A 24,565-nucleotide genomic window follows, 5' to 3' on the forward strand; every position below is an offset into this window, starting at 1 on the left:
CGCACACGTGTGTGCAAGCTAGGTTCAATCAGTATCTATAAGAAGTGGCTAAAACACAGAGGATGCTCAGAAAAGTTAATCATCATGGTGATTATATATATAATAAAATACAGACGATATGTATATATATATATATATATAATATTCTTGATTGGTAATATCCAAATCCACCCCAGAAAATGATAATAGGGATGATAGTTATTATATATTATATATAGTTATAGTTCTATTATTATGTAGATACATGTCTAGAATATTGACCTTTCCTTTCCAGCATCATTGTTTTCATCCACATGTTTTCCTAGGAGGAAACATACACAGAAAATTATCAAAACTATATGCATATCAAAAGATAAGGCACATCTCTTCTTTTTAGGGATTTTTTAATGCAAAATATGACGCCAAAAAAATGACATCTTCAATTATGCTATGTCTTTGTTTTCTGCCGATTTTCTAGCAGGGGTTAATATGGGGTTAACCCAGTAACAGTGCGCAGCAGCTTTGGCCCCTTCATCAAGACTTCATCAACCTCAACAGAGATACCTGTTTTTTTAAATTACTGCATTTTTAATCATAATAAGAACAATGGATATGGCCATATTGGTCCAAGTGAAGATGGAGTCTTTAGTTGAAGGTGTAAATATAAGCTTAAAGGTCTCTGTTTCAGATGGGAGATGAAATCCGGAGTCAAGTAGCTTGTGTGGCTCTGCATCCTTTTCTATGTTGAAAAGTAAAATTCAATTAAAGCAGTTTCTCTGGATTGTTTAGGGATCTTTTTTTTTTGTATTTTTGTTTTACTTACCCAGACACTTCTTTACTTTAACTGGATCACTTCACCTTTGTATGGTTTTCTTTTCACCGGCACGGGTTGACACACCTGCATGAACATGACGTTATTAGCGACTTCAACATCTGCATCCTTCATTGTATATGAATGGCGTATTGTGCCTTACATATTCACATAGACATTCAATTAGATATATAATTCACTTCACTATTATAGCATTTGGAGGCCTCCAGGATCACACATAGGGGCTTCTGCTCTAAATCCAGAGCTTATAATTATTTTCTGGAAACCAGGGCATTTCATGCACATTTTCATTCATTTCCCACAATCCCTCTGAAAAGGTTCCCTAGAATCCTCCTATTAGCTTAAGTGGGAAGTTGTGACTTCTGCATTGCGTATGGAGAGTATTCACCCATCTCTTTGTAACCAAGTAGCCTTCTGTAAAGATATTGTCACAAATGTCTTAGGGCAGAAATACAATATTGTTTGTTGTGACCTCAATCTATTTAACGTCTCTTCTTCTAAGGCACGTTTTCAGACCATACACACGAATAGGCTTGTACGCTATACACTTTAAATAATGGTTCAATACCAGAGAACCTAGCATGACATCAGGCCTCCGGTAGGAGAATTATGTGATATGGAGCTACACATTTCATGGCAGATTACTCTATGCTTACGTACTGCATCTCTTTGAAGAATGCGACTGTAGACATATTCAGCAAAGGGTTTCCGTGGAACATATTTCCCATGCCCTGCCACGGCGTGGAAGACTCCATTTTCATACACCACCTTTCCTCCAGAAATAGTCACCAAGGGTACTCCATGGCAAACCATCCCTTCAAAGATGTTAAAGTTTACAGCCTGATGATGGCTTTTGGCAGAAATAGTCCTATAAAACATGAAATCATTTTTATTATTTTGTTTACACGTGTTTACAACGTGGTCGTCACAAATCAAATGCAAGTCATTTTTTTGTTTTGTGAGTGTTTTGTAAAGAGCTGTAATCACTTAATTCTGTGTCATGTGTTCTCCTAAGACCCAAGTCCCCCTTCTAAATAATATAGAATACATTATGGCTAGCTGATTATAGTAGCCCAAGTGGGGAGAGGACTACTATCCCACCCCATAAGGCTATTCACAACATGAATCCAGAATTATTAATTTAAAAGCTTTAATGAATGAGATCTAAGATGATTGTACATTTGCTATGTATAGCGGGCACCTATACTACCTTTTAGCAGAATTGGACAAAGTTAGTGCCAAAACGCTGTATAGCCCAAAAATCAGGGCATTTGCAAGCCATTTATGGCCCTGTGACATCTCCTTGGAGAACACGCCATCATCGCTTGATACGGGTAGGCTAATCCAGAACTGTAACTTGAACTTGCTCAATGTTATTGCTCTTTGGTGTGTCTTATGTTTTCTATAACCTTTTCTTATAAAGTACACTGTTTACAGGTATTATTGCCACTTTAAACGCATTTAGTGGTGTAAAATTCTTTCATTTGTTAATGCATATTATAAGTGCTGTTTTCCGGGGGAAGGTAGCAGATTTTGTGTAAATACGCTTTCACTTCAAATGGATGTTTACTTCTTGTAAGAGACAAGATGCACAGCTTGCAAACGTGTAAAGAACAGCCTACTAGGTTAAAATATTTCAATTTTGTCTTTGAAGCGAACAGAATCACTAGCACCCAGTTGCTGGCAGGCTTACATGTGTTCAGTATGCAATAATAGTAAAGATCATATCCATCAGGTTCCATATGGATCAGAAGATTTCATTTCTTATGATTTCATTTCTAGAAGAATCATCTTCTAGAACCTGATCAGGTAACATGAATCTACATAGCATTTAATAAACCTGGAATTACTATCATAATATTATAGTGCAGTCATACATATCCATCCCTAGAACACAAGTCACACAGCTCCATAGGGGAAATGCTGCCTAAAGCTCTTGTTATTCTAGACACCCCAATTACTATATGACAGGTAAGGTACACCCCAAAAACACACCAGCCCCAAAATATAAGAGATCCGCTTATCTCCCCTGACTGGCCCAGGGAACCTTAAGATCAGTTCTGTTCTATCGACACACAGACCTTCATCAAAGCCCCCACATGTCCACCCTGAGATGCTATGAAGTTACTTCCCACCAGGTTTCTTTTATTATTAGTATGTTATATTATATATAGCGCCATCATATTCCGCAGTGCTGTGAAATGGCTGCTTCAGGCCACATCTCCAGCCCCCCCCTTCCAGTGCCACCCCTTCCCTTCCTGGGCTTTTACCTACAACACAGGTGTCCCCATTGGACACTGGAAACATTGGGGGGGGTATGCCATAATGATGATAAATCACCCTCTTTAAATACAGGTACAGCTGGCTTGGAGTTATGGCACTTCCTGATTCATAAAAAAAGTACTTCATTTTCACTGCTTTTTCATTCATCTTTTCCCCCCAACATCCCATCCCTGCCATGACGTCTGCTGCAATTGTTTGTAATAATAGTCTGCAGCTATAATTTCTCCATCACATGCTCCTGCTGACAGAGACTTCAAACAATATAGGAAAAAGTTTTTTCTCTGTACATTTTCACATACAACGTGCGATTAAATCCATACAATCCATCACACGTCTCTTCCATGTTGCTATGGTACCAAGTACTGCGATACATGCAAGTAACCGTGACAAGATTATTACACGTCTCAATCCGTATTCTTTTCAAAGAATGCAGCTAAATGTTTTGTTTAGTTCTAGAATGCTCCGAGTATATCGGCACAGTCCTACGTTAATCGGCAATAATAAGAAACGGCATTTATTCCGTGAGTTTCAGCCTCAGCAATCAGATAAAGTATTTTGGGGATATCATAAACAACAGATACTTGGAACAACCACTACCTGTGGCAAAGCCAGCATTAACTAACCAATATCCCTGCTCCAAAGGCTACTTATTTACAATGATCAAATAATAGTGAAAATTTAGGAAAACCGTCATATTTGCTTTAAAACAACACAAAGAAATGTTTCATGATTAATACACTTGTTCTAAAAGTAATTTTTCTTAATAAAGCCCTGATTAATTTTCTATGAGGAAAAATGCATTAATAATAACAATAAAGATGTGGATTATTGTAACTAGAATTCCTGAGAATGGTTTTGAAGTAGACCTAGCCGAGCCGTTGCCTTTACACCTGTCCAGAGCCATAGATCAACCGAATGAAATCTGTAACCCATTAGTCGTTTGCAGCAGTCCTCGTAGCCTGCGATTCACAGTATTCAGCATCAAAAAATAACTTCTGTATCATCTGTCAGAGACAATGACTATCTGCGCGCTTAGCCGTCATGCTCAATCCATCACAACAAGCCAGCGAGATACTGAACAGGCCTCGGTGAATTCTAAATGCACATAGCATGTTACTCTCCGCGGTGATCTGGCGTGGAAAAGAACTACTCTAACCGCGTGATTCTGATTTATTTATTAATACTTTAAAGCGCGGGATTTATTTGTTTTATTTTTTTTGAGTGTGCGTATGTGATTTTTTTTTCACATTCTGCAGGCGAGATTTCGTTTCCTTTCCTTATTGTTGTGATAGTCGATTAGGAATTAGCTTCGTCGTATTAACATAACAATAATGCTCATCAAACCGTTCAGCAAATAAAGTTTGAAACTGACGGTTTAAATATTTAATCACGGGAAATGAGAGACAGCTGTGTGGCAATGTTAGTGCGGGGGATGGGTGCTATTCCTCGAAGATTCTCAGAACATTTCCAAGACTTTGATATGGAGTGACAAGCGATTAAACGCTATTTGGTACTATTCTTTGTGGCAGATGGCAACTACAAAATGTACCTATTTATGTTAATTTTAATATTTCCTAAGCAATAGCTTCTAACAATACAAGTTTATAACAATGTAACAGGGACAAGAAGTGTCAGTCATATCTGCACTGTTCTTAGATATTGCTGTACTGTATAAGCTGTAGTCAGAGGGCTATAAACAGGAGCAGCTTGACAATTAAAAATGGCGCTGGCGCTTTAAGGCCAATGGCTGATAACTGACACTAGTGCTGCCATCTGCTGGCGACATTCAGCAGCACGCTTTGCACTATAATGTGTATCCAGGAGGCAGTTGTATAGTAAAGGGCAGGATTGGGCACCTAAATGGCAATAATTATTATTATTTCTTGTTTTATATAGCGCCATCAAGTTCTGTAGCGCTGTACATGGGTGACAGGACATAACAAGTAGTATATAACATAACAATTTGACTTACAGAGACAACAGGTGAGGAGGGCCCTGTTCAGACGAGCTTACAATCTAGAGATGGCTGTATATTTCTGTAAAGTTAGCGTTATGGACAGCTGGGACAGTCCGGTTGTGTGACTAGTCATAGAAATAAAAGACATTTGCATAAAAGCACATTATTCCTATTCAAATAATCCATTTAGAAGACTCAGGATCAGCAGCCGTCTGCCCGTTTCTGTCATGGTGAAAGTGACTACTAGTAAGAAGGACTTTCACATTGGAAAGGGCGCATAAGGTGGGATTTCACATCGCAATGCTAATTATGTAATTGGCGGTGTGTGCTCTCTACACTCAAAACAGCCTGCGATTTAATCTTTGTAGATTTATGGACTGTGGACATTTGATTCACTTAGCGTTTCTGGTTTATTAATATATATGAGATTTTGCCAACTCTTGGTCTAAGGTCAGCCTAACGATACCTTTTTAAACATTAATCTTTTTTGCACATTAACTTTTAAAAAATGGCTGTATAAATTGTATTTATAATAGAAATATTTTCGCATACAGTTTTAATACAATTATTTGTTTCATAAATGTGTCAATTTGCACTAAAGGGGCATTCTAGCCACATTTTCATGGATTTTATTGCACGTAAATACATGCAGGGTAATGTTTGGTTACTGGAGTTAGGAAATGAGAGTTCGGTCTTATTTAACTCCTCGTCAGCTGCCGCTACTGAAAGAGCACCCAGAGGGAGGAGAGAATTAGACTTAAGTAATTTTATTTTTAACTTGCATGTCTATTCACAGCGGGATCCACTATGCATTTTGAAATATAAAAACAACTTTGAGGTCTAAACTGTTCCTTCAAAATAGACTTTTTTATATGCCCTCTACCTCAGAAACCTCACAAGACAAGTCTGAAATTGAAAGGATTTAGTTGATGTCATATTACCTTGTGTGTCATGATGTCATGAGAGGCCATGCAATGTAAAAATCACAATTCTCATGATGCAAACGAGCATGTGTTTGTTTTTGCCAACCTCTATTTTCATGTAAAAAGTCTCTGATAGGCCCCAGTTGTGTGTAATCCTGACTCCAACCTTTGGGGTAAAATGTTTTCAGAGTGTGCGAACATGCGCTCCCAATTCATGAGCACATATGATACGCAGAAGATCCAGCACTTCTGCCTGACTTGTTGGAAAGCTCCTGCTGAGGCCATGAAAGAGCTGTATCTCTCAGTATGTTTTCAATCTTTTCTGACCTAGGGGTCCTTTCTGAGCCCAGATACACTACAGGTGAAAATTATAATGGAATACATCAGTCTGTACCTTGTGGCCTTTGGGTCCCATATAACAATATCAGCATCAGAGCCGACGGCAATTTTTCCCTTTCGTGGGTACATGTTAAAGATCTTGGCAGCATTAGAACTTGTAACGGCCACAAATCGATTCTCATCCATGACCCCACTGTGCTGTAAAGAAAAACACACGCTGCTTAGACGTTACAAATGCATACAGTGTAAAAGTACACAGAACACCATGTTTATTACGTCGATTCTTTACCTACAGATGTTGCCGGGGAGGTAGTCACTGATGGTGCCGCGATATTTTTTCAATTTCTCAGAGCTCTTAATAATTCCGGTGAACAGCTAACTAATATTTATCAGTGAGACCATTCTTTTTAGTGACAGTGGATGTTGGATATATCCATGATAGCGAATGACATTCATTAAGCAAGAACGGCCTATGCCACCCAGCAGCAGAACTCCTGTGGCCCCTTCTGCTTACAGAAATTGATGTGATGTCAGCAATGGATGGGACCCCTGTTTTTACACCAGGAGCCAAGCCTAGTTAGGGCTCTGTAGGACAGATTAGATTGTTGGTGAAAAGCATGGAGGATATCCGTTGGCTACTAATGATGACTTGTATCTACTTAAAAAATTGTTAACAAAAAAAGGAACATCGATCTTTTATTCCACATGTAGGAATTTTGGATTTGCAGAACAAAGATATTATGTGATATTTAAATTTCAGTTAGAGCTGATTACCAAGCCTCCCAACAGAGGGTCTAATCTCCAGACAGAGCAGCAGTGTTTGGCCATGGCCACTCTCTATCCAGATTCTGCCCCTTTCAAGTTTATTTGTGGCAATCCCACCCCTATATGAACCTAAAATGCCCCTTATCTTATCTCTACTGCTTTTATGTCCTCTATAAGTTGCTGGAGATGGAAGTGGACATAGGAAGATGTAGAGTCTGATAAGCCTCATAAAACCTGAGATCACATCAGACGAACGGAACTAAATCTTTGAAAGATTGTGTGACTCTACATTCTAATCTATGAACACTGATCAATGGAGGTCTATCATAATTCTTTAGACAATCTGATTTGTAAATTGACAAAAAGTCACTATTCACTATAAAGCAATATAAAATATTCTTACCACTCCTTTTTCCCAAATAACAGACATTCGATCCTCAACTCCATTCACTCCATTTGGTATCTTCGTAAAATCATCTTTTCCCAGTGCCTTCTGGCAAGTGTCAAAGGTGCAGTTGTCAGTTCCAGTGACGCTCAGATCATCACTGTGATGAAACAGACAGAAAATGAATTATATTAGAAATATAAAGAATAGGAATAGGTTTCTGCTATCCTCTCCTGAGTATGCATCGGTACATTTCTTTAATACCCAAATATTTGAAAACTGGGGAAAAAAATACTTTCAAACTTCTACATGACTAGACACCGTCTTCAATTATTTCTGCCCCATTTTTTTCAAATATACAGCTTAAGCATCATTACACTTTACTTCTTTAAAGTTTGTGCTTGATTTTTCCATTGTTTTGGGGAATAATTTAGTTTTAAAGTCAGAGATTTTTCTACCACAGCTGAGCAGAGTTTTGTGGCATGTTGTACTGAACTCAACCAGTAAGAAGTCTTGCTGATATATGGGGTCGATTTATCCTTCAGCTGTTGAACTTGATGAAGATGGTGGTGAAGAAAGATTCCAAGCACCATCTCACTAAAGCGACCAAACTCTTTGCAATACAAATGTTTTCTTTTTCATTGTGATGCAAATTGGTGCCATTTTCCATAAGTATGACCAGGCATGTGTCTCAGGCGTCTTGGTATAGAAGCAAACCAAGAAGTAAAAGGTGGAGAGCTAAATGTTTGCGCTTTACACTACTGTGTGAACATCGTCAGTTTTCACACATTCAACATCCCATTTCTGATTATTCCCCACCTACAAGCCATTTTATTTAGACTATATACGGCATTCATATGTGTAATGAAGAGTAGAGTAAACCCATGTAATAAAACAGAGGGCAAAAGAACAAAGAGTGCTGCGGTATAAGATGGCACTATATCATATATGTCAAATTATATCACAAAATATAGATATGCTTTGCAAGATATAAAGCAGACCATATGGAAAATCTGAAAATTCTTTATGAAAAGTGATATTTTTGCAATGTTTGAAAATGAGTCTCATCACCATGATAAATAATGGAAAGATCCAATCAGCAGGATTTTTCCATTGGTGGTTATGGTAATAAGCGGCGGTGGATGGAAAGCATAGTTCATATTTAAAAAAATGGTGGAAAAGTGACTTTTTATAATTTTTAAGGAGGTAGTTATCTCATGTGACGAAGGTGTCATCTTTCCACAGGAAGTTTCATATGGTGCGCATGAATATTCTTTTGACTCTTAATTCTAATAATAACACCACTTTTCACATTTTGCTCAGGACCCTCTTTTACCATGAACTTTGTTACATTGTATCCCCATCGACTTATATCTTTCAAATAATCTTACTTAGCTAATAGGTTCATGAGATATGTTGGGGTCGTGGGGTCAGGACGAAGCGGTGGTCCCATGACAAATGCAGCCGCGTGGCTCCATTCTTGATGCCAATAGTTAGTTCCATCTGTGCCAAGACCTGCAGCGATTGGCTCCCCAAATACAACTTTTCCTGGGGGAAATCAAAGTGTTAACATCATCTGGATTTAAGATAGACCAGCATCTATCTAAACCTTTTCCAATATTAAAATGAAATCTGAAAAAATGCCAGCACTTACTCCCATGATATAAAAACTAATAATGTATGATGCTTAATGCTGAAAATGCAGCTTTGTTGCTAGAGTACCATAAATCTTCACCTGACAAGGTTCCCAGAAGAATGTTATTCTACATTTAATGAACACTTTCATAAACGCAAGAGGCTAAGCCCAGACCGCTTACTATAAAAAATAATATTGGCATATAAACTGGCTGTTTAGATTGCGAATCTCGATAAAAGGATCATTATTGTGCAATAATTCAATATTCTGCACACACACATTAGCAGGGTTATGGTGCAATTAGATTACTGGGATTTTTAACATTTGCAATTTTGCAGGACGCATCAAGGGACATGGAGAACAACATGTAACAGGGTTTACAGATATCATTTTACCCAGGAATGGATCATTTTGGGAAATTTTACACAGCCAGTATTAAACATGATTGGCTAGAATGTATTGCTGTATGATTTGTCAGAAAATAGTTTTTTGGGCTTTTTTTTTATACCTCTCCATATTACTAAACCAACGCAAATCTGCTTGTATTTCCTATTGCTGTTTATCCGTATTTACATTTCTTAATCTTTTGGTAAAACCCTTAATTGATTTTGTAGTGGAAATTGTTACCATGGCAATTACTCCATGCATGGCTAAACTGTATCAAAAGCGCCAATAAAGTTTGAATTGTATCGCGTATGAGTGTCTGCGTCTTTCTTGTTTATGTTTATTTTCTTGCTTTACTCTCTTTCCTTGTCTGTCATCTGATAGTAGTGGGATAGGCTGGATTTAAGTGTTAAGTGTCATTTATTACGAGACTATATCCAAAGTTGCTTGTTTTTTTTTAAATGTGCTTGATTTTAGTGTGGTATCAGTTGTACGTCGTAGACCAATGTATCAGATATCCCTTGTAATTATTAATGAACGTCATCATGATTAAAATTACTTAACAGTTGCTAATCCAAGTACCCAGGGTTCTAAATTGAAAAACTGCAACTATACCAATTCTCTTATTACATATGCTGAGTTGTATGTGGAAAGCGCAATGAAATGGAGGTGCCCGTTTGGAATTAGGTAAAAAAGTTACAGAATAAGACATGGTTAATACCTAGCAAGGCAATAAAACAAGACTCTGAAGAATTGCCTAGTGTGGCTTAGATGAAACCTGACCATGACTGAGTGTACCACTGAGCGATACAAACCCTAGGTGATGATGGTTTACCTTCCCTTCGTGCATTAGCAATAACTTTTGCTGAAGATTTACTCATCACGTGGACCACATAAAGAGGACAATTTACAGCGCTCGCGATGGTGATGGCTCTCTGGGTGGCTTCCGCCTCTACTTCTTCTGGGCGGCACAGCTCATGACCTTCAGGGCCAGTTATTCCCAGGGACAGCATTTTCTTAGCACCCTGTCAATTAGGGACAAAATAATAATACATTCAAACTAGACCTCCTCCTCTGACCCCCATCATTTGCCTTTCAGTCCTGCCTGTCAGTAGAAGATCTGTTTTTTAACCATGATGCAGTTCAGGGGCTGCACGGTGTTGGCTTTAGTAGCTTGAGGTGATTGAATCTTCCGTCCGCTCTGTGCAGCCCCTGCGCTGTATATGGGGCACAGACACCAGGAGATGCTGATATGTGACACCCTTGAGACCTTAGAAGCTCATCTACTGTGAAAATGAAGAACCAGCATCAGGTAGAGGAAACAACGACCTGAGGCTGGCTAAGGACACATGAGCTGTTTGAGTGATTGACATATGTAATTGCGAGGGCTGTGAATTGTGTGTGTGTCTGCCTTTATATCTTAGGAGCCAGATCCAGACTGGCCATTTCTTATGCCAAACAAATGCCGTGTGGGCCAGTGGCAGGTAGGGCTGCATAGTTACTGATACTGCCTCTCCGACAGCAGATCGGATCCTGCAGTGTGCAGCCACTGGCTGAAAGTGTATAAAACCGTAGGCTGCAAGTATGTCATTTGGTGGCCGCTGGCCTTAAAGTGCCAGGATCACTACTCATCCCTAGATCGGCCCTGATGAGAAGTGCGTGAGTGACTGTCGGTCATTGCTGTATTGTGTTTTGTGGTCCGAGTGAGTGCCTGTCTGAGTTGTGTTGTTGTGTGAGATCCAAGTGTAGTAAGACAACACTTGTTAAACTAAGTGTTGCTTACTAGGCTAAAAAAAGCGTGGCCATACTAAAAATGCAAAAGGTATGTGAGTCAAACCATCTAAACTTGATATGATGCCAGCCTTTCAGTAATTCATCAACACAACCACTAGAGGTCAGTATATAAAAAATATTATTACTGTTATTAATGTATTTACCTCTGCGATCAGATCTCCGTTCTCAGCGTGAACCTGAGCAATAGCCCCAATATTCTTACAACATGTAAATGATTGGTACAGCTCAATATCATTAACCATGTATAAGTCTTTGTAGGCCATGAACATCTTAAAGGAATTGACTCCTTTTTCTCTTGCAAGGATCTCCATTTCTTCCTTGACCTGTCAATATAGAATTCTGTTAATTATGTGGCAAATTACATATAATTATCACTAACGTTAGATAGAAAGGTCTTCACAAAGAGTACAAAGTTTGATATACTATCTCAGTATACTTTGTATTCCACCAATTTTTTTACCTTCTATAAAAACCTCCAGCCTTATTCCATCCATGGTCTTGTATTACGGTATATTCAGAATCGTCTTATGCTTATATCATGTACGTTTAAATTCCCTCACTGCATTAACCTCTACCACTTCTTCTAGGAGGCTATTCCACTTTTCCATTTTCATCTAAGATCTAAGCATGTGACCTTAGTATGTCACCTGTGCTAGTGTCATTAGACCGTATGAGAAGTTCCAGAAAACCTACCAGCTGATAATGTCTTGAAGACTGGTTGAGGTTCTGACATGAAAGGTTAAGAGTCATTTTTCAATGTCAAAAAGACCTCATAAAATTTATTCCACATTTATTTTTTCTTGCGAGTAAAGAAATCAGTGGGACAAATTGATCTCTTACAGTAGTTCTGACCAAAGTGGGTCTTGTAACCTCCAGATTCCACATTAACAGAAATTGCTTCACTGCTGTATTTGAGATAATCACAAGATTCTATGATTTTATTATACAGTATTTATGGCTTGGGGTCTATTTAACATTTCACAAAGGCATACGAGAGGAACTTTGCTATACCAAGCAATATATGAAATATACTTGACCTTATCACTCCACCAGGTAACGGCAACATGGAGAGAGTAATCGCAACAAACTTTAGGATCGGCCCAGCTCCTCCAGGTATCATACGCTTCAATAAGTGAGCATCCTTTTCTCGGAATTGCAAAATCAATGATCATTGTTGTACCTCCAGCCACAGCCGCCTGAAACCACAAGATGGCAGCATTAGCCGCATGATGATCATATCCAAAATGGGTTAAAAATAACAAGTAGCCAGTTTGCAGTTATGGGTCAGTAAGTATGTTGCAGGTAGAAGGGTTAAATTGAGGATGAGAGGTGCCTCTAACCTGTCCTCCATTTGTCACCAGTGAGCTGTCAGATGTTGCCCTCCTGCCCACCCTGGAGTTTTTTGTTAAGCCACTTATTGTTGTTTCAGCTGTGGTGTATTTGTTTAATGTTTTGCGGCTGTATTTCTCTTTAACGATGGCAGCGTTGTTCTGGGTTGTCTCAGCGGCAGCCCGGGTCCCCTGGCCAGTGCGGTTTATTGATAACATGCCATTATTTTGCCCATAACGGAGGCATGTCCTGCAGGCGGCTTATGGCACCCGTGGGGTTAAATCTGGTATTGACCTTTCTGTTGGGCTTAGGGAATGTTGGTTATACCGCTGGCCTGGGTGAATGGTTATGTAAATGGTTAATAATGCTGTGGCCAAAAAGCCCTACCCCACAAATGGTGTCCAGTGTTGTTATTTCAAGGGGGTTTCAGTGTGGGGTGATTTGTAATGAGTGTACTATGAGTCCAAGCAGTCAAGTATATGTGAGTAAATATACAGATAAAGTATAAATATAGTATAAACCTAAAAATATCACTGATACACTGCTATCTAACTAGCTGCCCCAGTGCCCACCAGCAGACGCTACTCACAAAGTACATGTTCACTGGAAAACTTTCCTTTTTTCTTCTATTCTACTCTCCTTTATTCAAAGTATGTCTCTCATCATACATCCCACATCAATCCCAATAGCTACTCTTCCTTTAATAAACAATGCAAATATGAACCACTTGGTCTATATGTAGAGTCCACTGCTTGCATTTATATAAAATGTATCATAACTTCTATAATTGTTTTTAGAGAAATGGGAAGAAAGTAACATGTTCTTCCTGGAAAAACATTTGCTGTAAAACAAGTCACAAAGTTTACGAAACGTTGCGTCTGTAGTTATTTTAATGGTTGAAAACTGGCAACGCTTGTCAGAGCTTTCATGGCTGCAGAATAGTGCTTGAATTTCAAAAATTCTGCCTTTATGAACCATACCCAGTCGCAGAAAACTATGCCAACCTGACTCATAATATGCAAAAAAAAAGAAAAAGTCTGAATTTAAGACTACCCTGCAGGAAAACAAGTTTTACTAGTAAACATTAATTCACATGTAAACTATTTTTTCAGATTTAATAAAATTTATGATTGAGAAAATCACCTTTTAATTGCTAACCTGCCCCCCAGTTTTGCACATCTGCCCCCAGGCTTGCCACTCTGCCCCCCAGAATTACCAATACGTCACCAGACTTGCGGTGGCTTCTATGACGGAGCGTCGGAAGATCATGTCAGGCTAGCGCTCCATCACAGAAGCCCCGGTATTCCATGTAAATCATAAAAAAAAATTTTTTTACTCCTGTTCCCTCATTTTAGCATATTAAATATAACATGAACCCCTGAAGCATTTTATTCTTCACAGTATCAGCAAGTACAAACATCTATACCTACTCATAACTGTAGAAACGTTTGAACATTTAGGTCTCCTTGGAATAAAATTCTATAATGCCCCCCCCCCTTTCAGCATGATGGCATTTCTGTAATCCATAAAGAATATGGATTCCTCCCCTGGGGTTGTCCTCCCCTGATTTAATTAAAAAATAAATGTCCAATATTGATTACAGGTGCATACCTTCGTTCCTTGGTAGAAATCATCAATAGACTGTGATCCCATGAAAGGGAACTGGAAATGGGTGTGGGAATCGATCCCTCCGGGAATTACTATTTTTCCCGTGGCATCTATCACTTTCACACTTTCTAGCTTTGCAGGGCGCAGGTTTACCCCCACATCCTTCACCAGTCCGTCTTCGATGTAGACATCGGCAAGAAAGGAACGGTCATCATTAACTACCTTTCCTCCTTTAATTAAAATCTTGTTGGAAAAAGACATCTTTTTACTCTTTAACAACAACGAAGTTCCTTCTAAATGGAGTCCCCTATCTGTTTCTAGATTAACTTCTAAAAGCAGCAAACTTCTTCTTCTTCTCCTGACCGCCCTTCAACCATCAGCTTTCAGACTGCTGCAAATAAACATCCCAGAGCTTTTTTATATGAAATGATCTGTCAAAAATTGGCATTGCTGCTGACCGTTTCCCCTCCCTTTTGGCTTTTTTTTTTGCAATACGAACAGAAAGAAAAGCCAAGCTTTAGAGAATGTCATCCAAAAAGTAGAAATGTTTGCAGTTTCCCAAGTCAAATATCTGTGTACATGCGCCAAAACAACAAAAGAGAACACTGTCCAAAAAAGAAGGAATGTATGCACTTTCCTAATTATAACGGTATTTGGGCCAAAATAACAAATGGGGTTTTTTTTTAAGACAAAAACAGCTTTAGGGCACCACAAGCTTATATAAAAGGATCTACTTTTTATACTAGTAGTAAATAAAGACCAGTTTGTGTCGTGTGCTTTGGTGTTATATTATATAACTTTTAGTTAAAGAATTTTGTCTTACTTTTTATTGATACCGCTGGGTTATTAGGGTTCCCGATGATCATGTAGTTGCAGGAACGTATTATCTGTTCAGCTGGCTCCTCAGCTCCATTTTGTTTGCTTCATGCAGATTGACCTGATAGCTGTCTATTTCAGGGGGTCTCGAAACATACATTTAATTAGACCTACTTACGTTTAATTAATAATTCTGAAACCTACTATTTGCATGTTCTGAAATGTTTTTCCATAGGATTAAATATATTTTAAAATATAAATGAATTTGTTATTTTTAGTGTGTTAATGAAATTAATTGTGATGGTTAGTTGTGCAAGAAGGTATCTTAAGACATCCAACACTACTCCACTAGATGGCCATTTCCAGACTCAATTGGTACAAATGGCAAACTTGTATGGGACATCCTCTTTCTAAATAATTTCTGGTCCTGGTACACCAATAAAAAGTATATTTTCTGTACTCAATAAAGTGTGGTGCTAGCACGCATCAGAAGAGAGGGTGATGCACAGGAAGCCCCAGGGCATCATCGATTATAATAAAAACATGGCGGAGGGGGGATCTAGCCTATCAATGTTTACAGCCCTAGATTGTGCTACGCAAAACCAAGACATAGTATAACAGGGTCGCCATCTACGTGACGCCGGTTGCCATGTTTTATACGTACAAGCTGTACAAAAAAAATGGCACAAGAAAGGTGTAAACATTTTGAGATATTTCCTCTTTGAGCAGCCCTCAAAATATGGAGGATGAAAATGTAATACATCAAAGGCCACAAAGATCTGCCCACCTGTCTCTCTCTGCAAGACTCTGCATCGACAATTGTGTTATAGAGTTTCACACTAAACTAGACTATTAATTAGAATTATATATATATATATATATTGTGTTTTCCCTTTGGTAACTGTTGGGGTGCTGTAACCAAGGTTGTGCTGTGTAACTTCCAGGAAACCATAATAAAACTATGCACATGGGTTTCCATAGCCTGGAGATTTTGTATGGTATTTCCTGCCATTTCACATGTCCTGCGTAAAAAATCCAAAGCGATGCAGAGTCTTTGGGAGAAAAAAGCACAGGAATGTATTGCTACAGCTAAATTTGGCAGAGGTTAGCGGCCAAATGGCTTCATGACAAGTGTCCGAATGGTCCCAGTGAAATACCCTGTGGTGTCTGCTTTACAAAAATACAGTGGCATAACTACAGTTGTTCTTGTCTCTTTGTGACCGTTCAAAATAGCTTAGTAAGGGCCATTCTGACCTGGACTGTGCCTGTGAGAGGTGAGCGGGTGCGGGCTGAAGGGAGGGGGTTTGATGTATTTATGTATGTATGTGTGCAGGTAGGCATGTGAGCATGAATGTGCATGCATAAGTGTATAAGAGCATGGGTGTCTATGTATAAGTGTGTGTGAACATGGGTGTCTATGTATAAGTGTGTGTGAGCATGGATGTGTTAGTGGTGTCAGATGGCGTGTGTGTTAGCATAAGTGTGTGTTAGTGGATATGAATAAGTGTGTGTTAGCATGTGTAATTTGTGTAAGTGTGTTTATATATATGTGCGATGTTGGGAGGGGGGGCAAAATGGCACAGGCAGGCTGTTTGGGGTTAGGATGGAACTGACAAGTTGTTAGGGGCAAAGGTGGCATTGCGGGACATGTTGCTTGGTGAAGTTGGGTGTCTCAGGGCAATTTTTGCACCAGGGCCCTGTGGTTTCTAGTTATGACCCTGCAAAACCATATACTTTTGGGGGGTTGATAAAATTATGTAATACTACATAGCCCTAGTAAAACTTGTCATGTGTTCAATTAGTGCTGTTTAGTTTCCAAAAAACAAAAAAAAATCTCTGCATGTGAGGAATTTCCTAAATCTGAAAATGCAGCTGGACGTGGTGGATTTCTCTGCCATTGCACACAACATGCGCAAACAATTCCAAGCAACGTGAAAGTGTTGTTATAAAGAGCACAGAAAGGTTTAGCTATGTCAAACTTAGGCAACTTTTGAGGGGAGTATTTTGAACTCTGGGTTCCTAAATCGTCCCAAATGAGACAAAGAGCCAGTAAAGCCAAACGTGAACGTTTTGGAAACAGTATTGGGCATGTGCAGAACATTCAGCCACGTGTAACTTTGGCAGTGATTGGTAGCCAAATGGCTCCATGACAAATGTACAAATGCTCCAAGTTGTTGCTCTATAGAAATATAGATTTTTGTGAAAATTTTTGAAAATTAAATGTAAAATGCAAGAATACCAGCAGTATTTGGCAATTTTCTGTACCATCCACAAAGCCAAGAAAAAACCTATGTGTGTAGGGTGTTTGCAAAATCAGGAGATGCCGCTTTTTGGTGACTTTCTCTGTCATTACAAGTAACCTGCACAAAAAATCCAAAGCCGTATAAGATTTAGTGAAAAAAAAGCGCAAAAAAACTTTTAGCTAGGCCTAACTTTGGTAGTGATTGGTGGCCAAATGGCTGTATGACAAGTGTTCAAATGCTTCTAATAACATAGCCTGGGCTGTCTGCTTTACATAAATATACACTTTTGTGGGTGTTTCATGGGTCCTTTCTTCGATATTACAGTTATAAATCTACATGCTACGTGTAAAAAATATATATAAAAAAAAAGGGTAAATGTACAAATTCAAATATTTGCCCTTTAATTGTTATAAATTTCCAAAATCAAAACAAATGAGTTATTAAATTGATGTGGTATTTTTGCCAACTAGTTTACTGATGGCTTACTTAAGAAAACCTACAAAACAGTTGTTTTTTTTCTACTTTTCTTTCGTTTTTAATAACTGATTCATACTAAATGATGAACTATGCATATACATATACAAAAAGAAAGCCCTGCCAAAGACCTTATTCATGTAAAAGAAGAATTGTGGTTGAATCAATATGGGATAAAAATGGACAAAAAATTCTGATCTTTAGGGTATGAAAATTCTCCTTGGTCCTTAAGGGGTTAATGTTAAGTAATAGCACTACGGAATCAGCCGGTTCTCCATAAATAAAATATTAAAGTTACCCCAAGAACAGATACACACTATATCACGCTTCCATCTGCCACACTAAGCTTTATTCCAAGCCAAATGAATTACATTTTTTTTTTAAATGATTGGAGAATAGTGATATCCATTTAAATAAAATAACTTTAACGCAGGACAAAGCTCAAGTCAATAATTGACTGGCTATTGTTAACCATTCTTAACATCCGATTGTTGCAACACATTAAATAGGCTGGGGCATAATGTTAAAAGGTTTGCAACATCACGTTGTGATGTCTAAATAAGTAGATAATAATTATATTTTATAATGCAATAGGCTATCTCAAATGGGTGGAGAATGTTATTTTGCACATAAAATCAAATGTATTTTTTTTTACAGTCCAACGTTCCAAAGACCTTGTCCCTCCTTCAGTGAGGCAATGACCTGAGTTTCTCTGACCTGAAACGCTTTGATGTGTCCACAGGCTATTGCATACACAAGTTTGACCATTTATTCGCTACTCGTGCACCATAATGAATAGAAAACCAATTTTAAATGATTTATGTTTGGGCCAAACCCAGAAACTGACCAGCTCTCCCTCTTTGGCTTGGCCAAATGCTGCTCCCCTGCCTAGAGAGAAAGAGGAAAGTGACCCAGAGGCTCGTTGATTCTGGGCCAAACGAGTGACAATAATGTTACATGGGAGACACCATGGGGCACCGTCCAACCAACCATATGTCTCTGCCTTGTCCACCTTTGCATGTGTGCCCTGGGCATTGTATAAAGTACAATAGTACAAAATACGTGGTCCTACTCACATTCATATAGGTTGTATCTGACAGACGAGAAGCCTGGTCTAGATGTTTGCAGGTTGTTTTTCCTGCTGCATATTAGAGTAGGGCTTACATACAAAAAGAGATTAAATAAATGTCAAGTTAAAAAAATGGTCTCAGCTTATTAGTAACGGTGCTCCAGTGCCCTGCATTGCAGCCATGGTACCATGCACCCATCCTTCAATAGGTTTATTGGAACCATTCATTGAAACTAGTATGGCCATTTTTTCCTGCCTCAAGTCTTATTTGGTACTTGGCCTTGTCTTATGTTCAGGATACCCATCCCATGCATGTTTACAGTGCCTCACTGTATTAACATTGACCACAGGTTGTTTTCATTAGCTACCACCCTCCCAGTGTGTCAGGCTCCTACCTACCAGCCCGGACCATGCCATCTTTATTCGCTGTCATGTGTTTCTGCAACCACTAGTGGCCACTCTTCCCTCTCTGGAGCACCCGTTATTGATTGCTTGGGACAGCTGAGCCTGATTACCTGAGTGGAGTCCTGTCTATATATACCTGCTCAGCCCCTCAGACAGGGCCTTTGCATTATAGTGTCAGCAACCTATTTGCTTTGGCGCTATACCTGGTTCATTCCTGGTATCCTGTTTTCCTGTTTCTGATCTTCAGCCTGGACTGCCCCTTTTGACTCTGCTATACGACCGCTGCCTGCCTACCGACCCGGATTGCCTTTTGACCTTGTCTTTCTTCCTACGGTCTGCCCTGCCACTGGGCTTCCTGCCGTCTGCCCTGCCTGAGGCCTTCCAAGCCATGTGTCCTCGCTTCAGCTCCCTTATATTCTGTTTAGAGTCCAGTAAAGATCACTCTCAGCCATCATCATGATCACGGCCCCTGAACAATCAACAACTTCAAGAGATCATCCGGACCTGATCAATTCATCCCCATCCAATCAGTCCTCTCTTATGGTTTCACTTCCTTCTCAACTATCGGCTAGATTGTAAGCTCAGAGCAGGGCCCTCTTCTCCTTTTGTACCAGTTTGTTATTGTTTGTGACTTTAAATTAGCCCTACTGATTGTAACAGCGCTACGGAATCTGCTGACGCTATATAAATAAATGGAATGGAATGTTATTGGATTAGAAGACTTTCGTTCTCCGCCTATGACTGCCTCTGTTGTAGGCAGAAACCATTGATATGTCATCTTCTGGCAAATGCTCGGTAGCAATCCCATAGAGGCAGCAACCAACTGCATGTATGCTAGCAAAATACCAATATGTGATTGGCTGCTGCTGCAAAAACACTTCTCTTTCTCCGCAAATCTCTCTTAATTATTATGGCCTTTCTGAGTAGTTCTGTATAACAGCGAAGTCCCCGGGACAGCCTCTCTGATTCCTCCGGTTGGGTGTGGGCCCAGAGGCTGCGTTGTGAGGACCGGTTCATGGAGAAGCGGACGAAGAAAGATGAAACTGGGAGAAGAGGACAAAAAAGAAAGAAAGAAGAACAAAAATAGGCAAGAGGAGCTGCAGGAAAGGACACAGGGACACGGATGCGTGAGAGAGAGTGTGAGTCAGAGTGAAAAAACAAAAAATTTTGTTTTGTTTGTTTTGTTGGGGTTGTTTTTTATTTTTGGACATTCGTACAAATAAAAAAATGTGGCAAGTTTTGTTAAAATGAAAATTTGGACGAATCCGAACGCACAAGTCTATTATTTACCTATTTCTCTTCAATCCCTGTTGAAGCCAAAATATAACTGATTTGATATAATTTTTCAGATGTATTTATTAACTTATGTGCACGTTAAGATTCTTTTGCAAACCCTTTAGCTGCACTGCTTTTCTTGCCCTAGTCCAGCCCTGATTAGCGAACAAAAGACAAAGGGAAAATGACTTTTGACGACAATAATCAAGAAGTAGAAGCTTAAAGATAAAAATGGTTTGAATTACGTTGTATTGTAGCGTCATAAAGGGCTTCACTGTCTTCATCTTCTATGTATCTGCTAATATATTCCATGGCAATGACACCCCCCCTCCCCAATAACATCACATGCTCTCTCCACCTAGGCATTGAAAACAAAATTAATGTATGGTAAAAATGGTAAAATTATTCTTTTTCTAAATCTTCTCAACTATCATCAACAATATACAAAGTTTTGGTGATGCTCATACTGCAAACCAGAGATCTCCTTTTCCCGCTCCCTTTAGGAGGCAGGAAAGGGTTGTGGCAGAACCTGGGGGTGGGCACAGCCAAGAATCACCCCCCACACACACACATCCAGAGATTAAAGACACTGACCCGGAGCGAGTTCCACATCATCCAGGAGCGTACCACACCATTAACCCCTGTAATAACCTCTTTTTACCATTTCTGCTGGAACGCTATTCAATGTATCTACCACATTCTCAGTGCCGTAAAGTTTTAACATCAAATTAAACTTTTATATTGTATCATCTTTTTCCCCCCAAGCTATACATCTTAAATATCATTAAGCTTGTCCTAATATTCTTTATTCCTTAAGTAATGCATGATTTTAGCAGCCTTTGTTAGGCTGGTTCCATCTGTATCCATCTGTTGATCTATAAAGAATAGATGGATAAGAAACAACAAGGAACAACAAGGCAGATCAGCAAATCACCGGCTATTAAACGTTTACAAAATAAATAAAAAAATATGTACCTTTGTTCCAGTATAGAAATCGTCAACAGCAAACGTACCCATGAATGGGAGCTGCATGTGAGTGTGGGAATCAATTCCTCCGGGGATCACCAGTCTCCCCGTAGCATCTATAATCCTCAAATTGGTCAAATCACCCGCCGGCAGATTTTCTCCAATTTCTTTGATCAAACCGTCTTCAATGTAAATGTCGGAAAACTGCGAGAAGTCATGGTTGACTATTTTGCCCCCTTTGATCAGTATCCGGTTTGACGCCATGGGTGACTGGATGAGAAATAACTTAATAGCTAATAGATCTATATATATTTATTAATATATAGATATAGATCTCTCTCTCTATATATTTATATATAGATATATAGATATAAAGTATATTTCAATCAGAAAGCACTGCTTTGAGAATCTGATATTTTGATAAGATCGGTTCCTGTAGCGGTCAGTGTTCTGTAGAAGATGAACTTTGTCAGCGACATACTCCTGGCGGGGTATGTTATGTGATCTCCCGCATACCAGAGGGTTCTTTAAATAATATTCCGGGGCCAGGAATCCCTCCTCCTCTGCTACATAATATGAGCAAACAAATATATCATTAACTATTCATAAGAAACAAAAGTTACCATAAAAAGTAGAACATTTACAACAGCATAATCTGTAGATATGTACTACATTAACCCTATGAAAGCCTACATAATAATATATTAACATGTGTTGGTGTGCGACCTTGAATATCGTGAGATTATATAGACTTTCAGTAGGTGTATGTGTAACCATGCTTTATATACATAATTATGCTTCCTTATTTGTATTTAAATGTAGGGACCGGCACAATAGCATGTGTTTATCACCCAAAATATGTGCATGCGTGAGTATACGTATCTCTCTACTGATGTGCAGGGACGTGTAGGGGTTCACCTGGTGCTTTTGGCCGTCCCTCCTCCTCCTGTGTCCCCAATCCCCTATATCTCCATCACAGTCACACAATCTACCCCAGCTGGTGGAGGTAGGGTTCAGCAAGGTCACACAGCTCGTGCTAGGTGAGTGTATGTATGTGTGTTTGTGTGTAAGTGTGTTGGTTGAGGTGGGGGAGAGGCTGGGGACCACTCGGCTTTTACATGCCCTCAGGTCCAGAAGGTTTCAGCCCCCCACTTATCTACCCAACAGCCCAGGCAGCGGTGGTGTTTACTCCGTTCTCGCCTTCAACCCTCGTATCCAGTCACTTGTAAAATCCTGCAACCTTCATCTGCAAAATAAATCTCTCAAATTAGTCCATTCCTCACATCACATAGAAATGGAATACTAACTCATTCCTACAAATGAAGTAGTAGCTCAGGGATCACTACCAGGCCCCTGATTTAGGGAAGGCCCACAGCATCAGTGAGTCTGGGCCCCACGCTTGCACTCATATCAGTCAAATCCTCCACATTTTCTGTCAGTTATTATTGACATCAGTTGATATTTCATCTGTACTGCCCGCATTTCTTGGAATGCTTTGCCTCGTTCTGTCATACCGTCATCCCTAACTTATTCTTGCTAAAACATTCACTAAAAGCTGGAAGAAGGATGTAATGCTAATGTTCTAACACCTTACAAGTCATGTTCTGAAAGGAATCACCCGTTTCCTCCACCTTCAAGATCTTCAGGTCACTGACATCTGCACGTGACTTTTCCTTCAAATTATCCTCCCCAAACCACTCTCTTCGCTAACTATTTCATATTGTAGAGATGCTACAGAGGAGAGGCGAATGTTTCACGTACTATGCGCTTCAGCACTTAGCAGCCCCGCTCTGTGAGTGGAGTGTGAGTGGCGTGGTCTAGTGCACCAAGGCTGATGTGTTCTTATGCCTGGATGCTTCTATTCACAATAAAACGCAGTCACGTCTTTCTTACTGTGTGAAGATCCATCAGCCATCAGTCACAGGGGCAGAGATACTCTGTGGAGGTTGATGCTTGGATCCATGTGTATGGCACTAAGCGCGCATCCGCATGTATGTACATTGACTTCAGGGGGGTTAATGATAGTTTAGTACCAAAAGGTGTAAATTACGTTGATTTAACAATAACTGAATGTATATAGGAGTATTTTAGACCATTATATCGAGACGTACCACTCAACAAAGGCCATTCACAGTAACATTGTGGGAACTGCCTATTAAAATATTGCACCCCATCCATAACAGAGTTACATTCAACTCTGTCACCTCTGCATGTACCCAAGAACGACAAATTCATTTAATTTGTTTATCCTTGTGGAACGCGGGTTCCTTATTTTTGCTTGTGTTACTCCTCTGGTATTGGCCCAGTGCCATTAGCAATTCAGAAAACTGAGATGATCAGACACAGCTGAGAATGAAGCCAGCTGAATGCAGCCAGAATGTCATAGTTGCTCTGGAGGGTGAGGCATACAGGCGTAGCTGAACCAGCCTCGAACTGCTAAAGTGAAAGGGTTATGAATGGGTTAACAGCTAATATAGTCATAAGAGTCACTATAATTAATACCAGTAGAATTTTACAATAGAATGTGGAGAGAAGAGTATAAAATGTAATGAACTCTAAAGAGTGGTGTGAGAATGCATTCAAACATTAACAAGACATGGAGAGCAAGGCTGATTTCCATGCCAGGTTGACAATCCAGGTCCTTGTGAGGAAAACCCAGCTGCATACATCAGACTTTACTGTGCAGGGTATTTTCTTGAGCAAGTTGCTTGATGATGCCCTAGGGTGACCTTTTGTGTTTTAAAGATAGCATTAAACCTATACTCACACTAGGCTTTTGCAACATATGTTGTGGCGGCTGATAAGCTGTTCAGCAGCACTTGACCCTACATTTGTGAGAAACATCACATTGTTTTAATGTAAACTTGAGACCTTACATAGATGCAAGACATAAAGAAAGTATAAAGTGCTCTTGTTTGTATGCTTTTCCTCTGCATGCTTTAAATGTCCCTTTTATGTTAACACAATCTTGTCCCCTACTTACTGAATCGTATACTGTAACTTCAGCGACCTGCACAGTAGACTCCGCTCACATCGGTTACAGCTGAAACCTTGCGTTCCACAGTATCTTGCACAGAAGCTCTGATGGGTGAGGAAGGCTGCG

At 39.4% G+C, this 24,565-nt stretch overlaps 1 protein-coding gene across 1 annotated transcript; it reads right to left on the reverse strand.

Moving 5' to 3' along the window:
* Window positions 1–235: 235 nt before the first annotated feature.
* On the reverse strand, window positions 236–21,767 carry DPYS (dihydropyrimidinase). Its single transcript, XM_053467733.1, has 10 exons — window positions 21,472–21,767; window positions 12,315–12,473; window positions 11,421–11,600; window positions 10,319–10,508; window positions 8,855–9,011; window positions 7,482–7,623; window positions 6,369–6,511; window positions 1,472–1,679; window positions 803–877; window positions 236–301 (listed from the first exon to the last, which is right to left on the reverse strand). Exons 1-9 carry the CDS (start codon window positions 21,724–21,726, stop codon window positions 815–817), a joined length of 1,497 nt encoding a protein of 498 aa, XP_053323708.1. The 5' UTR covers window positions 21,727–21,767; the 3' UTR covers window positions 236–301; window positions 803–814.
* Window positions 21,768–24,565: the final 2,798 nt, after the last annotated feature.

Source organism: Spea bombifrons, chromosome 5 (assembly GCF_027358695.1).
Source record: "Spea bombifrons isolate aSpeBom1 chromosome 5, aSpeBom1.2.pri, whole genome shotgun sequence".
NCBI lineage: Eukaryota > Metazoa > Chordata > Amphibia > Anura > Pelobatidae > Spea > Spea bombifrons.

Excerpts from the sequence above, each read along its gene's own strand:
- DPYS (XM_053467733.1), bottom strand. The coding sequence starts at position 21,726 with ATGGCGTCAAACCGGATACTGATCAAAGGGGGCAAAATAGTCAACCAT. Across the intron at positions 12,474-21,471 it reads ATTTCTATACTGGAACAAAG|GCGGCTGTGGCTGGAGGTAC; the intron begins GTACATATTTTT and ends TTGTGGTTTCAG. Across the intron at positions 7,624-8,854 it reads CTCATGAACCTATTAGCTAA|TGATGATCTGAGCGTCACTG; the intron begins GTAAGATTATTT and ends GTTTCATCACAG.